The sequence below is a fragment of the Pelodiscus sinensis genome, chromosome 5 (genome assembly GCF_052426305.1).
Source record: "Pelodiscus sinensis isolate ZL-2025 chromosome 5, ASM5242630v1, whole genome shotgun sequence".
Taxonomy (NCBI): Eukaryota; Metazoa; Chordata; order Testudines; family Trionychidae; genus Pelodiscus; species Pelodiscus sinensis.
Window position 1 is genome coordinate 24,009,367 of NC_143056.1, and position 24,000 is coordinate 24,033,366.

Below are 24,000 nucleotides of genomic sequence, written 5' to 3' on the forward strand. Positions count from 1 at the left end.
AGAGATTATTTTTGAAGGCAAAACACTGATAATCTGATGGAGGATTTTAGTAACCAAAGCCAAACAGGTATGTAAAAGATAAAAGGAAGACAAAAAATAAAACATCTGCTTTCCTATTCCTGACCTGGCTCCCTGCAGCAAACCACAATTTATCTAACTTTGACCTGATATTTAGACCTAACACTTAAGTCAAGTTAGCTACATTGCTTATGGCTACGAAAAACAGATTGTGAAAGATGCAAAATTTAGGTTGACACTAATTCACTCTAGCTGCAGCTAGATTAACAAAATATTTCCTCAAGTAACCTACTTACTACTGCCGTTCAGAGAGGTAGATAACATACAGCTATAAAAAACCTCTTCCATTGTTATAGGAAGCATCTATGTTGAACCACTGTAGCATAAACAGAGCCTAAAGAGGATCTCTTTACAGTTCTTGAGACATTACAGCATTCAATATCCTCCCTAAGACAGCAAGAGACCAAGCTTGCACTTCTATTATGAAATACTAGAAAATGTACTGACATTGCTCAGGTCCTTCAGGGCAGGGAATGTGGGGAATGCAGGAGTCAGGGCAGGGACTGAGAGGTGTGAGGGGCCTCAGAGGAAGGGGCAGCCACTGGATGCTCTGCAGGGCCAGCCTGGGGCAGCAGGAACTGTGCTGCCTAGCTTCCAGCTGCTGCACAGAGCTTCAGGGCAGTTGGGGAGGCAGGGGCACTCTTGCTTGATACCACCTGTGGTCACTGTGCAGTGTAACTCTCTTTGTTACCACAGCTCTCTTTCTGTTTGAGAAACAATCCCATTCCCTACACATCCCATTTCTGGGAACAACCAAACCCTGATCTTGCTTTAAGTTATAAGAGGAAGTTGCAAACCAAATTTGGTAATTCTAGCTTCTACCACTGAAGAGGTGTTCTTGAACCAAACAGACTCACTCTCTCAGATATAGGCAGTCCCCGAGTTACGCGGATCCGACTTATGTCGGATCCGCAGTTACGAACGGGGTTCGTCTCCCTGGTCTCCAGCAGACCAGGGAGAGGAAGCAAAGCGGCGGAACACGTGGGCAGCGGACAGGGCTGTCCGCTGCCCCCGCGCTCCGAGGGTTGGCTCTGCTTTGCCCCCCCTCCTCCTGGTCTGCAGACCGGGGGAGGGGGGCAAAGCAGAGCAAAGCCGCGGAGCACGCAGGCAGCGGACAGCCACCCAGCAGCACCCCAGCTGCTCTGCCCCAGGCGTCCAAGTCAGCCGCTGCTGAAACTGACCAGTGGCTGACTACAGGAAGCTCCTGCCCCGGGCTTCCTGGAATCAGCCACTGATCAGTTTCAGCAGTAGCTGACTTGGGGATGCCTGGGGTTCTTAAGTTGAATCTATATGTAAGTCAGAACTGGCGTCCAGATTCAGCTGCTGTTGAAACTGATCAGTTTCAGCAGCGGCTGAATCTTGATGCCAGTTCCGACTTACATACAGATTCAACTTAAGAACAAACCTACAGTCCCTATCTTGTACGTAACCCGGGGACTGCCTGTATATAGTAATTATATTTTACCAGCATATATTTCCAAAGAGCCTATTACTGCTGTGAAGAGCTCTCTACCACATGATTAGCCATATTCTTACTCAGGGGTTGGCTCTATTACCAATCTTTTCCACAAACAAAATGCTTTTGCCCCAAATTACTGATGTTTTCTGCTTTTGTGAGTTGACTCAGGTGGGGCTGTAGGAAAAAGTCCAAGTGAGGATTTCAGTCCAGCTGGTAACCCACCATTTGTAGTGAGCGTGCAGGCTAAGCTACATGTGCAGTTATCGTTAGGAATGTAAAACCTTGTTAGTTAGCCCATTAAACAATATGTTTAACAGCTGACTGATTAAAAGGAGCAGGTTGGGGCCGCCAAGCTAGAGCAAGCCCCTACCCACAGGGGATCCAATTCACTAGAACAATGCATATAGCAGCTTAACTTACTATAGCACAAAGAACCATGGGATGTGCCCCCAGAAATCCTAGCCCCACACAGGTGAATAAAGCATCACTAGCTCATACCCAGGCTAAGCTAATCAATTAATTACACAGGAGCTAGCACAGGTGAAGAATCTACTATACCTTGTATCTCAGTTGCTGGCTGATTCACCTAGATCAGTGGTCACTAACCAGGTGATCCTGACTTGTTTGGTGGGGAGGCAATCAAGTGCTGGCACTTCAGGTGTCCCTCCCCCACTACCATGTTTCTCCTGCACCCTGCCTTGGAGCTGCCGCCTGGAGCCTCATGCTTGCTGTACAAGGCAGGGAGCACTGATGTCAAGGTATCTCCCCTCTGCCCAGTGCTGTACCCCATTTTTAGAGGTGGGGGGCATGCAACAGAGCTCAGGATGGAGGAAGCTTGCTGGCAGCTGCTCCCATGTCTGAATGTGTTCAGCATACTTAAAGGGGCAAAGAAATCTGTCACCCTCACACAGTGTCTTTGTCACTTACACAAATATTATCTTTCACACTCACATCCAGATTAAAAGCAGTAACACCAACACCACAAGTGTGTTATTTTAGGTTTTTTACTTAAATTTAACTCTTGAGTAGTGAGTTCAAAAATGTCTATCCTGTCATAGCTGAAATAATTATCCCTATGGTAATTAAAAAAAACTCTTAAGTTTTTGGTTTCTAGTGGTAGTGCAAATTACTTCAATATCATGCAAACAAATTCATTCCTTCTAATTTTTTCCATCCATGGGCAGAACACTGGCATCTCCTGGAATCAGGCTCAATTTTCTGGAGGCTCCTGCAGCCAAACTGGCTGCTAACATTCCAACAATACATTGGAACGAAGCCCAATTTCCCCCTGCGCTGCCCCTGAAGCGGCTAGTTCACCCCAGCAGCTTCCGAAAGAGGTTGGGAAGGGGCCTTTACACACTGCCCTTGCCTTCAGGCACTGTCCTGCAGCTTCCTTTCAGCCAGGATCAGGAACCACAGCCAATGTGTGAGGGCAGTACCTGTAGACAAAGGGAAGCTAACAGACACTTGCCCCTCTAGCTGCAGAGCTGCTGCTGGACAAGCCAGCTGCTTTTGGCAGTGGCACAGGGTCAGGGCAGGCTTAGCCACATCAAGCCACCACCCAGGAACTGCCTGAGGTAAGTGGTATCTCAGGCCTGAGCCTCACTCCTGAACCCGAAGTCCCTCCCAGAACCTGTGCCCCCAAACCTTTGCCTCAGGCTCAGCTTAGGCTCCCTCCCACATTCTGAACACCTCAGTCCAAGATCAGAGCTTGCCCTCCAATCCCCTGCCAGCCTGGTGAAAGTGAGTGAGGATGGGAATGGGGAGATGAGGACGGGGAGAAGAGGGCCTTGAAGAAAGAAGGGATGTAAAAAGGTTAACCAGTAGGAGGTAGAGCCTCAGGCAGGGTTTGGTTCCAGCCCTGCAGGGCCCACCAGAGCAGCCCCTATCCATGGCAGGCCTGGCCACTCCCCCTGCAAGTTGCCTCCCCAGGAACAACCCTGCTGCTGCAACAAAGCCTCTTTCTGGCCAGGGGAAGCTTAAAATATAAAGCTTAAATACTAGCTTTATACGGCAGACCCCACAGCGCAGGCAGTCACTATGATTTTTAGCAGTTACATTTTTGCATCCCCAAGAAGGAGATGGGTCAAGAGTATCTGGGTATGAGGTAGCTCCTGGAATGCACTTAAATTTAATCTTTCTAAGCACAGGACCACTTACCTAGATATTTTAGGCTTAAGGACCCCCTCTCCCCCCCGCTTTACATCCCTAATTTGGGCTTTCACATGGTTGTAAAGGGTTAATCCTTACCATCATACTTACTTAATCGGCACCCCACCTGGCCAGAGCAGCCCACAATGTGCTCCAGCACCCCCACCTCTATCTGTAGTGCGATGGGCCAGTTAAACAGTTTAACTGGTTAACATTTTTAATGGGATTTTACATCCCTACTACAGATTATCTTTATTTTCTGAACATTTTGTATTTAACTAAACATATGTTTAGCACTGTGTTCACATACTTGACGTGCCAGAGCTTTTCCAATAGTAAAATGGGACAGGACTAATGTGCTCTATCTAGAATTGACTTTATGGACAAATGCCAGGTTTGCCCCCCACCCTCCCCAAGAACCACTTTATCAGTATGCAAAGACACTATCGGCACTCTCTCCTTAGAGTGTAAATTCCAATATTTGTTTGGCTGACCTGACTAACTAAAATCTTGCAGGGGACATACAAAGATACAGCCTTTATGAGAATTAGGAGAGATTGTAAGAGGACATTTAGCATGATACAGACATCTCAAAGTGGAATCGTGTGTCTCTGCTGAAGATACAAGAGAGGATGCTTGAGTAAACTCTAGACCTGAAGTGGAAGTTTTTCCTAGTGGACATTTCCAGTGCCCTGGATATGTGATACACAAGTGTAAGTTGGGCACCTTCAAACTCCTAGTGATACTATTGTGAAGGAAAACTATTCACAACTGTAACTCAAGCATGCTCAAGCTAACTGTATTGTGAAGTTGTACCCTTACATGCAACTTATTGACTTTGATGCAACTCTACTCTGCGTGCCCGATTTTAAGTTAGAATGTGCTTTGTAATGACATTGTATTATTGGATTTTACCTGGAAATTGAAAGGTGTCCAAAACACCTCATCAAGCAGCAGCCTGGCACTGTGGTAGGAACAGTGGAAATGGTCATATTTATTAGACCTGATCATTAGGATCCTCCACACTTTGTGGCACAAAAAGACAAAATTCTGTAGCAAATTCTCCCAAATGCCATGACTGAATCTTTAGCTTCTGTAGTCAATTTTGTTTAGATGACTTACTTTGAGATCTCGGTTATCTGACCCCATGAATGACAAAATAGGGAGAATATACTGCAATTCAAATAAATCCCCTTTCTGGGAAAGTGGAAGTGCATAAGGGAGCTGCACCAACTCCTAAAAGGGCACAAGAACAAGTCACTTGTTACCTGGTTCGTTAGCCAAATTCTTGCAGCCTCCCCCCACCAATCCTCAAGATACCACAAGTTTTGCAGTCTTTGAACCTCAGTAGAGGCATAGGACAAGATGCACCTAAGAGTTAGTGTTTCAGGCCTTCCATCAACTTGGGAAGAGGAGCATAAACTGATGGAATATTAAACCACCCTTTTCAGTATTATCTTCATTATCACATGGTGAGGGTTTTTTTTAATTGAAAATCTGGAATAGAGTTCTGTAGGTGGGGAAATATGTAGTATTCTATGCCAATAGTCATGGTCTTGCACTCACTTTCAGCATTGTTCTGGACAAGAACAAGAAGAGTTAAAAGTCATACAAGAAAATTTCTGTGCCAACACAGCATACTGTGGCGATTGGTTGCTGACATCTTCCAGGAAAAGGACTGCTTAGTTACTATGTTTGGAAGACTTTTTTTTTTGAAAAGCGAGCAACATTCTCCAGTTAAGTACCAAACCTCCCATTACAACTTTCATTCCATCCCATCTAATTGACTAGAACAGCGGTTCCCAACTTCTTCCAGATGGGGACCCATTTTGACAATCCAGGAAGACTTGGTGACCCAGGGCAATTCAAAAAAAATGTGTGAACAGCTTCATAAGAGCCGCCTGGGGAAGACACCCGGTGACCCTTTTGAAATGTAATGGCAGCCCATATTTGGGTCCCAACCCATAGGTTGGGAAACCCTGGACTAGATGCTTTTCCTTTAATGTACATTGCTCATATTGTGAGCAGTGCTGTTCTCTGTCCTCTTTACCCCATCCTGATACATGATACATGAATTGCACACATTGATCTGGTCATAACTAGAAGCAGGTATGCCACCAGTTAACCAGTAAGCATCTAATGGGTAAGTCCTGGCCCATGTTATCATTGGAAAAAGCTTACCAGGAGATGCTTACTAGTTAATGGTTGAATGGCAGCCCTTGCTGCATGTGGTGCAGGGCACTACTCCGGCCTGGCCAGAGCAGCCGATGGCACTGCAAGCAGCCTCTCCCCCACTGTAGACAGGGGTAACTGCTGAAGTTAGGGATGTAAAATCCCATTTAAACATTTATGTAAAGATGCCAGGAAACACTGGGACAGTGGAAGTTAAATAGCAGTTAGGAAGCTAATGGAAATTCCATCAAATACTCAATCAACTACTTGATTAGTCAATCAAGGGGTTCCACTGTGGCTCTGCTTTTTAAACGTAGTACGAGCCACTCTTACTACATCTAAAAAGCAGAGCTGCAATGTCCAGACTGAGCAGTCCCAGACTGCGCCATTTTGCCCCCCCCCCCCCAGTGCCTCTGCTTCCCCCACTCCCCGCAGAGACAGTGCTGGAAGGAACCAGCTTTTAAGCTGTCTCCCCCCCACTTGCTGCCTACGCTTATCAGGTAGTCGAGTAGTCACCTTAATCACGACAGTGCAATTAGCTCTCCATCTCAACAAACATCCAGTGTAAGGGAATAGAAAGTCACAGTGTCAGGAATTATGAAGTTACAGTACCAATGAATTCCTCCTACATCAAGGTATATTGTCCTTCAGTGATCAAAGTAATATGCCTTGCACAAAAGTTCTTACAGAACTTACAATTATTCCAAGGTAACTCACTGCAGCATAGCCAGAAATCTCATTGGTTTGGGGGTGACCCGTCTGCTCCTCCCTAGCTAAGCAATAGTACAAACATTTGTCACCTCCAGATAGTATTTTGTTACACTTAACCTGTACCTGACCTTAAAGGCCACCTAGTCAAAAATGTAATGGTGCGGCTGTCATAAGAAGAGGGAGAGTGGTGATAAGAGCAGAACAAGTGTTTAATGCACCAAAAGGACTGTGTGTACATGTCCATGCTCATCCCCCTTGTAACACAGCAAAAACATTTTATTCTAAGAACTAAGCCAATAAATCAGCATTAAACAAAGCAGACACATCGTCAGCTACTGAGCAAATGCTGAAGAGCCCACAACTGAATGTTAGTCCTCAGACCACTGTGAGATTTTCTATACTAAGTCCTGGATTGGTACTAAAGATTACTGCACTTGTTCAAACAACCAACACTAGATTTTTCCTCTGAACAGAACTAGAAACAAATGCTGCCCACTGCTGGGAAAATTCGGTTCTTACCTATTCAGTGCTGTACTGCATTCTGCAGACCGGGGGGGGGGGGGGGGAGGGGAGGGGGGAGGAAGCAGAGCCAAGCCGCAGAGCGCGTGATCAGCTGACAGCCCAGACGCGACTGGGCTGTCAGCTGGCCGGGCGCTCCGCGGCTTGGCTCTGCTTTGCCCCCCCCCCCGTCCCCCTGGTCTGCAGACCGGAGGGGCGGGGGGCAAAGCAGAGCCAAGCCTCGGAGCGCGTGGGCAGCGGACAGCCCTGTCCGCTGCCCACGTGTTCCGCCGCTTTGCTTCCTCTCCCTGGTCTGCTGGAGACCAGGGAGAGGAACGGCCCCGTTCGTAACTGCGGATCCGACATAAGTCGGATCTGCGTAACTCGGGGACTGCCTGTACCTACAAATCCAGTTTAAAAATCCTCTATCTGATTTAGAACTTCCATATCCATCATAAAGAAAAATTCTCTCCCTGTAGGAGGATCAAGAACATGAAATATGATCTCCTATTTTACTGGAGGACTCATGGGGAGGAAAGGGGGTTAGATGTCGTGTGTACTTTCATTTTAATTGCAAAGAGCAAGTCTGAAACTGACCCTTTAAAAAAAAAAAAAAACACACACAATACACACACACACAAACAAACCAACACCCCCACAACAAAAAACACCTTTTCTCTATATGGTGACCAGGCATTATAGTTCATTTTAAATAGATGATTAAAATAACCAAGACAATTTGACTAAAAACTGAAAGACTAGGACTCTAGGGTAGAAACAGCCAAATAAGAGACAACTTGATAAATAAAATGTTACAAATATGAGACTCACTCATATATCCTTTTTTTTTTAAATGTCATGTTTTTCAATTATAAGGGTGAGAGATAGACTGTTCCAAGTTTGACAGCAAATTAATATTTTGATACAAAGAAATCCATGATTCTATGAATCAGAACGAAAAAAAGTTTGTCCTCTTCTTGAGGACATAGTTCACTCACTACTTGCCTCAATTGGGAATAAGTTCTCCCTATAAGCACCCAATCTCAGTTCTTCATTACATGGAGATTTGTGCACCTTCCTGAAGTACGAGTCAGGCATTAGATGTCTGGTCTGCTTAGTATGGCAATTCCTGTGCTCCTAACAGGCAGTACTAGATGCTAGAAAGATAACAGCCCACAAAGCTCACAAGTCAAAACTTCCTAGATACTTTTATGCAAGGCTAAGCATAATCTTAAACTGACTTAAAAAACCACACACCCCCTAACTCAAGCCTGGGCAAAAAAAGGAAAACCAAGCCACCAGATCTGGCCCAGGGACATCTGCAGGGAGCCACAGGCAGGCTCCCCACTTGCCTCGCCCCACCCACACGCAAGGCTGCCTGGTGGTTTCCTTTTAAAATCTGTGAGCCTGGAAGCAGGGGCCGGGGAGGCAGGGGGCACGCGGGGTGGCGCAGGTGGGCGGCCAGGCTTTAGGAGCAGATCCTGCCCCAGGCACAATCCCATTGGCTGGTTTTTTCCCAGAAACTGGCCAATCAGAGCTGCCTGTTTCAGTAACAGGCAGTGAAGAAGCATCATGCCCCCTCCGCACCAGGGCTGGTAGTTATTCAGAGAGCACATGGCTGAAGCCTGTGTGGGGACGGGGCAGGCAGGCTGCTTCAGGAAGTGCTGGGCTGCTGGCTGGTAACTCTCCTGACCAGAGCCAGTCTCTAGCACCCCAGCTCCCTACTCCACATACCCAAATCCTCTGCCCCCAATCCCGTTTCCCATATCACAGTCCCCTCCTGCCCTAGCACACAACTCAAACCCCTTCACCCCCTCCTGTACCCCAATTCCTTGCCATAGGTAACAATCGAGCCCCTGCACCCCAGTCCAGTGCCTGAGGTCTCAATCACCTTCTTCACCAAAACTCCCTGCCTTACCCCAAGCTCCCTTCAGGACCTAACCTCCATCCCAAATCCCGCACCTCCTCTAATAGACGAATGAGGCACTCAGCCACTTTGCATATTCTTGGAGTGCATGTTCCCCCCCCCCCCATTGGGGACATGAATGACTAGTTGCTCCCCGCTTCCCCCCCCCCCATCAGAAAGAGGCAGCCAGTGAAAGGAAGAGAAGGGGGTGCTTCAAAGCAACAGCACCATGTGGAGCCGAGGGTCAGCTGGGGACTCCCCACTGACCCTGGGCTCCATGAGTGCTGCTGCTCTGAAATGCCATGGGGAGCACAGAGCCAGTGGGGGAGTCCAATGCTTCAGTCCCCTGCTAGCCCCGTGCTCCTCACACCACTTTCGCCTTTGAAGTGTGCACTTCAACAGCAGAGGTGCCCTTATTGACTAATCAACGTTTAAACATCCCTAACCTCCCCACCCCCCATCAAAAAGTATAGCCCCCCCTGCCCTAACTTCAGCACAAAGTCTCAAAACTCAGGAGGCCCATTGAGATGGAACTAATATATATTATGTTTATAGGTTGCGTATTTTAGCCCCCCCAAGACCACTACATCTTGTATTTCTGAGGGAATTCTGTGACAAACATCGAAACAAACACACCTGTTTCAATTAGTTGGGTTATTTATTTTAAAGTACCTGTCAGCAAATGTGTCTAAACACACACAAGTCCATCTCTTCTCAAAAAAAGGGAGGAAAGGGAATTAAGGAAATTATTTTTGTGTTAATGTGTCTTGTAAGGAATCTATTTAATATGTAACTTATAGTTTAAATGAACTACAGTAAAACTCCATTAGTCTGGCATCCAATGCTCCGGACTCCGGGAAGTGCTGGGGCAGCCGGACAGGCTTCCCCCATTCACCTGCTGCTGAAACTGACCATCAGCTGAATCGGGGAAGCCGGGAGCAGAACAGCTGGGGTGCTGCCAGGTTGGTCCCGCAGTGCCGAGGAGCGGTGCTTTGGGACCAACCCGGCAGCACCCCAGCTCCTTTGCCCCAGGCGTTGGGATTCAGCCGCTGCTGAAACTGACCAGCAGCGTCAGTTTCACTAGCTGGCTGAATCCAGACACCTGGGGCAGAGCAGCTGGGGTCCTGCCGGGTTGGTCCCGCAGCGCTAAGGGGCAGCGCTACGGGACCAACTGGGCAGTACCCCAGCTGCTCTGTCCCAGGCGTTCCCAAGAGTAGCTGGAGTGCTGCTGGGTTGGTGCCGTAGCGCCGCTTCTCGGAGCTGCGGGACCAACCCGGCAGCACCACAGCTGCTCTATTGCAGGCATCCCCGATTCAGCTGCTGCTGAAACTGACCAGCAGCAGCTGAATCGGGGACCCCTGGGGCAGAGCCGGACTATCGTAAGGGGGGGGCTATGAGGGGTCTGGGGGTGGCATCTCCGCCCACCCCACTCCAGACCTCCCATAGCCCCCCCCCTTCTGATAGTCCGGCATATCGGATAATCCGGCACCCCCTGGGTCCTAAAGGTGCCGGATTATCGGAAGTTTACTGTACTTTAATGCAGAAACGTATTTCCTGCACACCTCAGAAGGAAACACTTGGGGGAGTCATGGGTGAGGTAGGAGCTGAAGGAGAGAAGGAGCCTGGAGGACTGTGGGGTGGGAGAAGTATGGAACAGGGTTTTTTTGGGAGAGGGGATTGTTAGGAAGTTGAGGAACCTCCCCCATGCAGATCCTTGCTGCCCCCTATCCCATTCAGGCAGGGGCATCTTCCCCTCCCCAAAGTGTCCCATAAGCCCCTTTTCTGTTCAAGCCCTGGATCAATACGGTCTCCCCACTAATTCCTGATCTCACACTTCAGTCTGTGTTCCCTTCCCACCACATCCTCTGCCATTCTGAACTCCAGTTTCGAACACATGCCAACAGCTCCATGTGCCCATCTTTACCCATCCTTTACTTGACCACAGTGTGAGAAACAAGTCTCTCCTTTTCCACCCACTGTTTGACATCTTTGACACTACAGCAGCCCCTGATGGGCACAAGATGCAACTGCTGTGCCTCGCCAGAAGAATCTATTATTTTGAGGGGGGGGAGGGGGGGAAAGTGCCACGAATTCCACACAGCCACCGAATTCTCCTAGCAGTAATCTTGTTAATTCCTGTCTGAGCACACAACATTCATGTGTATTTCTGGTTTTTTTAAACAATGCACAATAGTTGAAGGGGATGACTTAGTCCTTGTCTACTCTCAGAAACTTCACAACTAAATCAATGCAACACTTTCATGGTATTACCAAATTAAATGAAATCAATTTTTGCTAGTCAGTCTGTTTTAAGAGACTTCACAGAATGAAGTGCAAATTTAGTTGAATCTATACAATGCGCGTGAAGTCTAGGCCCTTGTCTTTTCAGTTTAGAGATTAATACATACAAGTCTCTGAAACTACAATTTCAATACTATCTTCTCAAGTTGGCAAAAAGGTCCATGCACAGCACTTTAACAAGGTTCAGTAAGAGTACTAACAGAATGGGATTTTTAAATTTTTACTATCAGAGAGGCACGGGGGGGGGGGGGGGGGAGGGGGAGAGAAAAGGGGAGGAAGAGCCATCTTAAAAAGCCAGTTCTCCCTCAGCACCATTTTCACATCACATGGGAGGGCAGGGGAGGCACAGGCATAGTGGAGAACTGACATGAGCCAGGAATCACCTAGTCCCCAGCTTATGCCTGGTCCTCCCTGCTGCGCCTGTGCTTTTAAGACGTACTAAGAGCCTGGCGGCTCTTAATACATTTAAAAAGCAAAGCTGCAGTGGGGTTAGCTCCTAGGGTTGGGAGCTAATCCCAATGCAGCTCTGCAGTTTTCCCCCTTATCAACTAACCAATTAGTAGAGGGAAATTCCATCGACTAGCTGTTAAACGCCATTTAACATCCTTACCCCTGCCCTGACCCCATGTAGCCAGTTAACCGGATCAAATTTAGGTTAACCTAATCTTTGACCTGTTTGCTGCTTAACTGCGATTTTGCATCCCTAGTCCAAAACCAGCACCAAAACCAGGTACAACGAAGAGCAACAGATCTAGTAAGTTACAGATTTTGTTCAGCGAGAAAGATGAACAGCAATGCATTATATTGAATCAGTATACATTGCATTTAAGAAGGTGTATAAAAAAAAGTGTGTATTCTTATGCCACAAAAGTTGCAGAATTTTCCCCACTACAATTATAAAGTCAGGGCTTTTTCCTCAGAGCGAGCAGTAAGTACCACTCATCCCAGAGACGATTTTCTCAAATCATAAATGGCACTGGAAGAATACCTCGGAGATGAACTTGGCAAGCACGTTCCTCCACTGACTAGCCTCTCCGTACTACTAAAGACTTATTATAATTCGCAATAATTTGAAGAAATATTTGATAGATCAGGGATCATTGTGCTATATAGGAAGTCAGCTTAATAGCTAGAAAGCTTAAGTTAGCTTGAAGAACTGCTATGAAGTATTACTGTTTTCAAACTAACATTAAATAACCTTGCAATTATCAAGTTCTGATATGGCAGAATACAAAAAGGAGACAGGAGCACTTAGACAAGCCTAAATGGTTACCAACAACACACAGTACTGTAACGGATTTAATCATTCAACAAAAGTAAATAATCAAGTTAAATACATAGGCTCACATCTAATAGATTACCATACATGCATGATTTTACAAGGTGTATGGTAATGCTCATTTGCAGAAAAGCACTTCATTAATATTGGAAAACTAATAAGCAGTAATTCATACTGCTCAACTGAAGGCAAAAGGTCCTTGGTTCCCCATTCAAATACCCAGAGGCAAGTTACACCAAATCTAGGTCTTGACGTACCACCTGTTTAGTCTTCTCTTTGATGAATTTCAATTCCTAAATAAGAAAGTCTTGCCCATCAATTAAAGATTTGAAAAAAAAAATGTAAAAACCCAACAAATAGTCCTGTAGCACCTTAGAAACTAACAAAAAATGTAAATGGTATCATGAGTTTGTGGGTACACCCCTCTTCTTGAGATGAATAGAGTTCAAGGGTTCAAGGTACAAATAAATAGCAGAGAATACCCAGGACCCCTAAACTCCATTTATCTAAAATGGGCTGTGCCCACAAAAGCTCATGAAACTATCTATATTTTGTTGAGTCTCTAAGGGTGTGTCTAGACTACATGCCTCCGTCGACGGAGGCATGTAGATTAGCCAGATCGGAAGAGGGAAATGAAGCCGCGATTAAAATAATCGCGGCTTCATTTAAATTTAAATGGCTGCCCCGATCTGCCGATCAGCTGTTTGTCGGCAGATCGGGGCAGTCTGGACGCGATGCGCCGACAAAGAAGCCTTTCTTGATCGACACAGGTAAACCTGGTTTCACGAGGCATACCTGTGTCGATCAAGAAAGGCTTCTTTGTCGGCGCATCGCGTCCAGACTGCCCCGATCTGCCGACAAACAGCTGATCGGCAGATCGGGGCAGCCATTTAAATTTAAAATGAAGCCGCGATTATTTTAATCGCGGCTTCATTTCCCTCTTCCGATCTGGCTAATCTACATGCCTCCGTCGACGGAGGCATGTAGTCTAGACACACCCTCTGGTGCTGCAGGACTATGTGTTGTTTTTAAATGTTTTCAGTTAGAGTTCATCACGCAATCCAACTTGGATTAATGCAACTGCACTATAGGTGCATGGGGGGGGGGGAGATCCTGCGGGGGGCCAAACCCATCCCTATTGGCAGAGGACAGTGGGAAGAGTACTTAGAGGAGTGACAGGACACCTTTTACTTACGGCCCATGTCTATCACAACCCTGGAAGTACTACTATAAAATAACTACCCCATGTTTTAACAAGCCGCCCGTTATCTCAAAATATTTTTCAGTGCACGCACGTTGTTCTAACTCAGCATCCCTGTTATCCCTTAACCCTCTTGGAACAAGGGTGTCTCAAAATAGGGTGTTATTTTGAAACCTGGCACAGTGTAGACACTCCAAATTTCAAAATAAGCTATTTTGAAAAAAATCTAAGATTTGTCTCATTTTGACTTTACGGGGCTGTGTAGCCTCACCTTTACAGACTAACATGGCTACAACCCTGAAAACTAATGATTTGTTCACTCCACACTGTATACAGTTTTAACTTAGTTGGATCAGTGATAAACATTTCAAAGCCACAAATGTAAACCATATTTAGGTGAAATTCACAATGTCAAACTTTTAATATCTTTCATGGTAATAGTATACTCCCTGTAAAGAGAAGTGGAGTTTTGGGGATATGCTTTTGATGTTATTCTAGTACCCATTCTGTTTACACTCTGGAAATTCTGAAAAAACCGACTTAATTGTTAAGTTTCAGGACTTTTACTTGTGTTCATATACCACACTGACCATGTGTCCCAATTTTTCCAGGACAGTCCCAATTTTAAGTACCCTGTCCCAGTGCCCCATCAAGTAGTGCAATGTCCTGAAAAGCCTTACTGGACATTTCACTACTTGATGAGGACACGGACTTGTGGGAAGAAGTGACTGAGTCCATGCACCGCCACTGCTCCTGGCACAGTGCAGCAGCAACAACCATCCTCTCCCCCCTCCCCCCATAGTGCGTAGGCAGCTCCCTTTGGAGCTTTGCCAGCTGGGACAGGCTTCTGGTGGTGTGTGGTTCTGGCCATTACCCCACCCACTGTAACAATATGGCTTTTCTGTAGCCATATTGGAAAGCCTGTGCTAGACCTGAACCAAAGCCGCCTTCTGCAGCCAGACTGAAGAGCAGCAGCCATTAACTATAAGGCCTGGAGTCGCATACAATTCCATCTAAATTGTATTAAAAAGTGTCACACCAGGCTGTGAGGAGGCAACTTTGTCCTGATAGTTTCCCCCACTGTCACCAGATAAAGAAAAGGATCTCAAGATGGGTAAAGAAAACTTAAGTCACACTATTCTGTCTGGCAAGAAACTGCTTATCAATACTTGAGGTTGTGGAATCCTCATTCTATGATCAGTGTCATTACACTTTCCTATTGTTTGACTGTGATAGTCTGGTTTGTAACTGTTTCTGTCTGTTGTATAATTAATTTTGCTACGTGTAAATCAATTAAGGTGGTGGCATATGATTGGTTAGGTAATTGTTATGATTGGTTAGTAAAGTTATACTAAAATAATTGGTTACGGTACACTTAAGCAAGACTCAGGTTTCATTATATAAACTGGGGTCCAAGAAGGAGAAGTAACAGAAGCAGAAGGAAGGAAGCAAAAGGCTGGAAGAAGACCAAAGGGAGACAAGGAACACCAAGAAGAACTACTCACCTCTGAGACCCAGCCTAAGATAAGAGATGCCAGGACTCTCCTGCACAACCATGATGTGTAGCGGCTAAGATCCAGAGAGACTGACCTTGCCTGGCCAACAGGGAAAGTCTGCCTGTCTTTATCAGGATTGGTGAGCATGACATGGTGTGCTTAACATGTATATTCTGCTTGTTTGGGAATTGTCAATAAATAGAAGATAAGGATATTACTGTGTGAGGCTCTTTCAGTGGCTAAAGATCTTGCCACCCTGCAGGAAGATGCGCCCTGAGCCCTAGGAACTGGGTACGGGTGGGTGTGTAAATTAACAGGGTTGCACCCTGAGCCCTAGGAACTGGGTAAAAGTGTGTGTCCCTACAGTGTGGAAGGGATGGAGAAATTTGTGCAGGTAACACCTACTGCACCACCACTATCCCCCATGGGACTACCTCTGTCACATGGGGTCCCGGTCCAGCCATGCAGCCTCCCCCTCCACATGTGCAGGCAGCAGCTTGTTATAGCAGCTGCTTCTGCCAGGAGGGGGAGGGGTGGCAGGGTCCAAGGCAAAAGGTACCAAGGAGATGCTCCCATGTGCTTTTGAACTGTCTCCTGTGCCCCAGAAGAGGCTGCACGGAACCTGGGTGGGGTGGTTGCCACTCCCTCGGAGCATGCTCAGTTCCCATTCCCCCTCCCCAAATGTGCTGCCACTCTCTCCCCTGTGCCTCCTCTCACCCCTCTGGGGGAATGGCAATGAGCCTAGTCTGGCGGGGAAGGGTGGGGTTTCTTCAAACATCACCATGCCCACCCAGTGGTAAGCCCATCCTGGTGTTGCACCCCACAGCTGCGCTGGGATCCCTGCTGCATCGGGGGTGCGGGGGAGGAGGGCTGAGCTCCCTCTCCCTTCCCACCCCTGGGGGAATGACAGCATGCTGTCTGGAGGCTTTCCCCACTGCAAGGGGATGCCAAGCCAGGTAAATGTCCCCTTTTATGCCCAGGCCCTGCACCAAAATCCCCTTCACTCACTTCCATCTGCCCCCCCAAACCCTGCATTTCCATCTTGCTCTGACACCCTCCCCTTGCTCCTATACTCTCCTGACCAGACACCCTGCCCCAAGACTCCTCCTGTATCTTCCCTCCTGGCGTGACTCCCTACCCCAAACTGCCGCCCAGCACCCTTCCTTCTGGCCAGAGACCCTACACCCAACTAGTCTCTGCACCCTACGTCCCACACAGACCCTGCAACTTCTCCCCCTTCTGCAACCCATCCCTACTGCCCAGATCCTGTACCCCATCCCTATCCAACATAATGGCAGTCCTGTCCTGCATACTGAACTCCTTTTTTTGGTCCCCCACGCCCAAGCCTAAGGGAGTCCATAAAATCCACTAACTCCAGAGCCCCAGAAAAATAAATGTGGCCTTTGGGAATCCCTGAACTAGTGCCTCCCTCTGAGAGGTAGCAGAGAAGAGAGAAGTAGCTGGTGCTGGAGGAACTGGCTTAAAAGCCGATTCCCCCCATAAAGTCTCTGCTGTGCCATCTCCCCCCGGCTCTATCAGAAGCGTGGAGGGATGGGGGGGGGGGGGAAGTGCGGGGAAGAGGAGAGAAAGAGGAGGCTGCTGCAAAGCAACCTCTGTCCACGGCAGGCCGAGGCTCACCATAGCAGAAGCTACTCTGGCAGCAGCCCCTTTCTGTGGGGATCCCAATGGAAGTTGGACTCCCACAGACAGAGGCTGCTGCTGCTGCCAAGCATTCCCTGTTGATGGTGGACTGGTCTGTCTGCCGTGAAGAGGGGCTGCTGGACTCAGTGCGAGCTGGGACTGAGCAGGCCCAGTTTGCGCCAGTCGCTGCACCTCTGCATTTTAAATGTAGTAAGAGTTCAATGGCTCCTCTTATATTTAAAATGCAGAGCTGCAGCATGGGTGGCTCCCAGAGCCAGAACTGCTGAGTCCCAGCTTCAGCCAGCTCCTGCAGCTACCCCCATTGTGGCTCTGCAGAGTGGAACCTATCAACTAATCACGTAGTTGATACAAATTGCATTTACTATTTTATTAGCCAGATAACCACATTTAACATCCTTACCTTGAACCTCAGTCCTCTTTGTCCCATCCCCATACCTTGTGGGCTGGAACACCAGAGGATCGAGGTGTCTCAGTTGGGGACGAGATGAGTGAGGGTTGGGGGTTTTTGGAGGAGTTGTTTTTGCTTCTCATTTGTGTGGTTCCCAGCTGACTTTTCTGTGGGTCAGTGGCCTCCAACCCAAAAAAGGTTCCCCGCCCCTACCGTAAAGAAACCATTGAAACCTTGTGTTGGTCAAATTAATATTTTACTGTATTTAAAATGAAGTTTGATAACCACACACAAGAAAGTTAACACTTAGTCTGCTTAATAATTTAAATTAAACCATTCACCCTATCCGCAGCACTAGCAAAATAGCTCAAGCATAATTATGTAATTAATGGTGCGTTTCCATTAGCAACTGGTGGTCCATGGCAAGGTTTACACTGAGCCAGGTGGTTCACGTTCCAAAAAGTCGATAATCACTGAATAGAGGCAGCCCAGGCCTCTCCTCCAAGTTAATGCAATTAAAGTTGGATTAATGCAATTACAGTATAGTTGCATGGGGAGGTCCTGTGGGAACCAAACCCATCTCTATCGGCAGAGGACAATGGGAGTTCTTAGAGGAGTCACACAACACCTTTTACTTCTGGTCACGTGCCTACCTTAACCCTTGAAGTACTACCTCCAAGGGTGGGACTTTATGTGACAGGTGGGAGGGGTCTAGGGATGGGGGTGTGGCTAATTAGGCTGGGGCATGGCTCCTGTGTGTCTATTTTTGGTTCAGAAGATATGGTCACCATATATATACACACACACACACCCACACACCACTCCAGACTCTGCTTTTACATTTTATAGGATGAACCTACTGAATAGTCTTGGTGACCCTCATAACATTAACTACACATGTCTATGAAGCCAGCTACACTGTACAGAAGTATCTAATGTCTACACAGAGGTGCTAGAATATCTTCATTGATAAATAGGCATTCCCATAAGAGTAAAGTAGGAATTCAAAGTCCTACTTAACTGGTTAGATGTGATGTTTAACTGATTAAAGGGGCACTTCCCCCTCCCGAAAGGCTGGACAGGAGCACACACCTGCCACAGACAGAGGCTACTCCAGCCCGGCCCTGTTCACAGCGGGCCCTGGCACATCACAGACAACCAGAGCAGCCTGTCTATGGCGGGCCCCACTCTGGGCTAGAGCAGCCCCCTGCTTCAGTCCCTACCAGTTAAGAGTTAACTGAAACCAGTAAGCATCACCCACTAAAAATAATGCTTACCAGCTAATCTTTCACGAGGGATGTCAATGTGTAATCATGGCTTGCTGCAGACAGAAGCTGCTCTGTGGGATGCCAGCACAGCCTCTGTCTGTGGGGAACTCATACTTTGCTGCTGCCCCATACTGCTGTCTCTGTATTAGGTTTATGAGGGAGCTGATTTTAAATTGGCTACCCTCACAGACCAACTCACACCTGCCACCCCATGCTACTGCCTCTGTATCAGACCAGATTAGGTGCCAGCCCCACCTCCAGGGACTATCAAATAGTCATGTAACTAATAATATTTTGTGTGGTTACATGACTATACAATTAATAGCTATTTAAGATTCCTAGTATAGTGGCCCGACCAAGCTGCCCCCCATTTTAGCAGTTAAACAGTTTAACTGGTTGGGGGGGGGTCTAGATTTTTTTCATACCCAATACAAATACCACATTCAAGAGATGCAGCTGTGTCAGTAAGGTCCCAATGTAGATCTGCCCTAACAAAGTTGCCTTGATTGCCAAGAGAAGACTATTAGTATAAGAATTAAAAATAAGCATCTGCATCTTTGCACCACATTTACCCTGTAATCTAGTTTGTTGTGCCAGTGTGATTCAAAATCTCTGATAAACTGTGACAGAGGGAAGTCTCAGAGGGTCAAGCCATGTTACTCATAACCTAAAGTGAGTAGTCCTGAGGCACTTTAAAAGACTAACAAATATATATTATCACAAGCTTTCATGGGTAAAACTCACTTCAGATGAGCTGCAGTTTAAAAACAAACAAACAAAAAACCACCACAAATTCTCCTCTCATTAGTAATAAGAAAAAAAACACCGAAATCAATGAAGTTACCATAATGTAAAATGGGTATGTATGAGAGAATCAGGCTCATTAATGATATTATGCTTCATTTAAACCAACTAATTTGTATGCATAAACTTTAAGCAAGCACTCAACTGGGCACTTTGAAGTGCAGAATTCATATGCACAGTGTCACAAACAGATTTTGACAGTCTCCAATAGCCCTTTACTCAGTTGTTCCTCTGTCGTTTATTTTCAGCTATTTTAACAGTAGCTTCTACAAACCACAACTAAGCATAAGCTATAGCCAGACGCGAGTGTACAGTGGGTGATGCTTTAGTATAAACTGTATTTTTCTCTCTCCAACCTACTTGGCCACTAGAAGTTAAAATTCAGAGTATAAATTTTAAGTTATATGGTACTCAAGTTAGAAAGAATCTCAGAAGGGTAGCCAGTTCGTCTGTAACTGAAAAAAACTTAAACAATGAAAGTTTCTAAGGGTGCTGCAGGACCAAACAAAAATGTAAATCGTATCATGAGCTTTCATGGACACAATCCACTTCTTCAGATGAAGTGGATTGTGTCCACAAAAGCTCATAATATGGTCTACATTGTTTGTCAGTCTCTAAGGTGCTGCAGGACCATTCATTGTTTAAGTTTTTAACATTAGGAATAGTTTGCAAGGGAAGACTGAATTCCTCAATACTCATGCAACAGCCACATTAAAACAGTTCTCTCAACAATATGCATTGTAAAAGTTATGACACTGAATTATATTCATAAATGTCTGCAAATAACTCATTTGCTAAACACATTAATACCAGCAAACTATAGATTCTTACCAAAACACCCAGCACGTAACAACTCTGCACTGATAGGCAACCTACTATATTGTGTCTCTTCCAGAAATCTACCAAGAACTTTTAAAACAAGGGGAAGAAAACAGTATGAAACGCATTGCAAGGCATTAGCAATCCAGAAACAAAATCAGATTGATTCCTAACTTTGCAGACAAGACCTTTCATTATTCCTATCATAAAAGATTAAAAATCTTATATCATGCTAGACATCACACTTCTTTTCGAAAACTTTCTTTGCCAGGTGCATTTTTTTATTTGCTCCTAAAATGTAGATGAACTGAAAAGCTTCTGACACAACTATTACTAAACGGAAAAAGGCAGAGCTGGAACATTTCAAAGGCCAGGATAGGATCCACAGCCAAATCCTCCTCCCACCCTCCAAGATGCCACCAGGGACCAATGCTTCCCTGACATAAGATCCACCCCCTCCTTCTGGGGGGGGGGGGGGGTGGAGAGTTCCAGGCTCCTATCTTGGGTATATCTAAGGGCCCTAACACTTTGGTATCCACCAGATATAGACATACCACCACCACCCCACACTTGAGAGGTGTTTCCCCTCTCTTAGCCTATACTCCGCATGACAGCCAGAGGAGCCACCCACTCCCAACCCCTCTATGGCAAAGGGCTGGAGCACTCAGTGCAGAGGCTGGCTCACCCACTGGGCTCGCTTGGAATCAAGACAGTTGTAAATGCCTTCCCAAGCACAGCACTCACGCCTCGTCAAGCAGCGCCTGCAATCTCCCACTGCCCCCAACGACCAGCTCGCAGCTAGGGAGCCGAAGCAGGCGGCGCTCAGGCAGCCATTTATTCCCCTCCGCCCCCCTGAAATAACGGTCACGGCCTGAAGTACACGCGTCATCCGGGGCTGCGGCCCATGTTCAGCATTAAAATGCAGCCCAATAGGGCCCCGGGTGCGCGGCGGACAGAAGGGAGGGGAGGGAACCGCCCGGCAGAGCGAGACTGGGCGGAAAGGGGAGCTGGTGGAGGCTACTGCGAGGGCGGCAGCACGGGCAGGGGGGAGAAGAGGCGGAGACCCGAGCGCTGAAGAGCGGGAGCAAGGAAGGGAGAGAGCCGACGGCAGGGGAGAGGGAACGGGGGAGAAAGAGAAGCGAAGGGGGCGGAGATGGAGCCAATAGAGGGGCGAGGAGAGGAGGCTGGGTTCGCCCCGCACCGTGCCCGCCCGCACACCCCGCCTCCCCCTGCTGCAGAAACTACGCCATTGCGGCCTACTCCAGGAGCCAGCAGCGCGCTGCCTCCCCTCCCGCTCCCCTCCCCCCCGTCGCCATCTTGGCAGCCGCCGCCATCTTTCCTTCCCCCCGCCGGAGCCGGGCAGGAGCAGGAGCAGCAGCAGCGCAGACCCCGCCATCTTTTCGGGGGAGCCGCCATACTTGCCCTGGCGATGAACATGGCGGCGCCCATCACACACATCAAAACATGGCCTCCCTTCAAAACAAAACCGGCCGGGCAGAGCTGGTGGGACACCGGCGGGGCCTAGTGCCCGGGGAGGGAGGGGCCCGACGCGCACTTACCCGAGGCCCACATGGTGACCGAGAACTCCCCCTCCAGGGTCTTGATCTGCACCTGCTTCTGCTCCCACTTCCTGCCTCCACCGCCCTCGGCCCCGCCGCCGCCTCCCCCGCTCAGGTAACTCTTCTTGCTGCTCTTCTTTCCGCTGCCGCCCTTCTTAACGCGCCCTCCGGCCGAGGACGAGCCACCACCCCCACCGCTCTTGCTGCCGGCGGCGGCCACGGTGACCAGGGTCTGCTCGATATACTCGTCCTCCCCGGCGGGGGCAGGCACCGGGATGAGGATCTGGTCCTCGAAGCCGTCGTCGGCCCGCAGCCCGTCCGAGTCGTCTCCCCCCACCACCTCCTCGCGGGTCTGTACCAGGATCACCTCCTGGTGATGGTGCAGGTGGAGCTGCCCCCCGCCGCCGCCGCCCGCGCCGCCCCCTGCTCCGCTGGGATCCCCGTCCGAGACTAACGGCTGCAGGGCGATCATGGGCTGGTGGTGGTGGTGGTAGTGATGGGGCGGGTGGTGCGGGCCGCACTCCTCGCAGCATTCATCCTCGTCGTCCTCGTCCTCATCCTCCTCGCCGCCCACCACGGTGGTCTCGATGGTCTCCACCGGGATGGTCTCGACCTCGATCTCGTGCAGCTCCACGATCTCGGCCGGCATCTCCGAGCCGTCCGTGGCAATGTACAGGGTGTCTCCCGAGGCCATGGCTGGCCGAGGGAGGGGACGAGCGGGTGGGGGCGTCCGCTCCGCTCCCCTCGGTAGGCAGGCGAGGGGACTCGGGCTCCTCTCGCTTCCCTTCCTTCTCCTCCCCCTTCCACACAAACACCAGGCAGCTCCTCGCAGCCAGCGAGAGAGGGAGGCAGCCAGCCGCCAAATCCCGGCTACGCTCCCTCGCGAGACTTCCACCGAGACGGACCTCAGCCCCTGGAGGCTGCTGCTGCTGCCGCCGCCGGGACTCACCCCTCACGCTAAGCAGCCTATCACACCGCGCCTAGCGCCGGGGTCACGCCCCTCACCTCCTGGCAGCCTACTGGAGAGCGTCTGGCCCCGGGGCCCCGCCCTTTTCCATAAACAGCCTATCGCTGGGCAGTAGGGCACGCCCCCTTGCTCATCCCAGCCTATCCCCGCTTCGTGCGGAAGACCCGCGCCGACATTGGGGAAGGAGGACGCTGTCCCGGCCGCTCGTTTCGCCCCCCGAGGAGACGCTCTGCGAGGTTTCTAGGGTCTTGACTCCGCTTCCCGCCGGATCTCAACGTCGGTCGGGACATGCCGGCGCTGTGCGTGCCCCGGGCAGCGCGTCCCCGTCGCCTCGCCCTCCGGTCTGCCGGGCCGAAGGGAAGCCCGGCCGCTCCGGCGGGAGGAGCCAGCCGACTGTGGTGGAGCCCCGGAGATCGCACGCTCCCGTCCTCCGAAAACCTGGCTCGGCGCCGCCTGTGGACGTTTTCCGTTGTTGTTCCTAAGGCCGAGGTCCGGTAGCGCTCTGCTCAGCGAGCCTCGCGCGGTGCGTCTGACGCTTTCTAACGAACTTGCATCAGATTGCGGTGATGCCGTTTTAGTGCAGCGCGTCCCCGTGTTTCAGGGAAAGGCTGTTTTAAGCCGTGTGGCCAAATCAAATATTAACCGGCAGACATGCACCCTCGGAGGTGATTGCAGTGGGATCTGTGCAATAGGTAAGACGAAGAGGAAATTATTGTGAACCTACAGTACTTCCACAAGCTCGGATAATTAGGTTTACTTCGTCACTGCTATGCGTCTGTCTGTCGAAGGAGAAAAAGTCAAACAGTTTAGGTTCGAAAGTGAAGAACCTCTAGCGAACTACAAAAGAACCTGCTACTTACTACCTCTTGTCTATTTAAAGGAAAACTCAAGCTGTATCTTAACTATTTTCCTTCTGTCTCTCTTCCTCCCCTTCCCCACCATATCTCAGTGTCAGTGTGGGAACGCTAGTGTAAGACTGTAGATCCGATTGCTGGTAAACCTCTCTGTGGCCTGGACCTGCTCTGAGCAGCAATCTAAGAACACTAGTAGTCTAACCCAATTCTACCGTGTTTGCTATTAGTTAGGTAATTGTACAGTGAAAAAAAACTGGAGTGTTTTGTTGGTAAGTGTTGGTCTGGTAAAACAGTAATGACTAATAGCTGCATTGGAACTCGTCCTCTCAAGGAGGAGGGTTGGGGAAAATTTTGTCACAGATTAAACAATGTCAAACTAAATTTGATTCAAAGTTTCCAGTTAGTAAGAATGAATTCCTTTTAAAAG

The 24,000-nt window shown here is 48.5% G+C and overlaps 1 protein-coding gene across 6 annotated transcripts in view; it reads right to left on the reverse strand.

Annotated features, from left to right (window-relative positions):
* The window catches only part of YY1 (YY1 transcription factor), a 67,226-nt gene extending 44,538 nt beyond the window's left edge, over positions 1–22,688 (reverse strand). For 2 of the 6 annotated variants that reach the window (XR_016349595.1, XM_075926571.2), the window contains exon 1: positions 21,753–22,685. Coding sequence is in view for 5 of the 6 variants with exons in the window: in XM_075926571.2 (XP_075782686.1) it covers positions 21,753–22,446 (694 nt within the window). In the remaining variant the exon portion in view is untranslated. Of the gene's footprint in view, positions 1–20,937; positions 21,728–21,752 lie in introns of those variants that run through there. The other 4 variants (XM_075926572.2, XM_014573930.4, XM_089778358.1 and 1 more) reach the window with 4 other exon arrangements.
* Between the last annotated feature and the right edge of the window lie 1,312 nt (positions 22,689–24,000).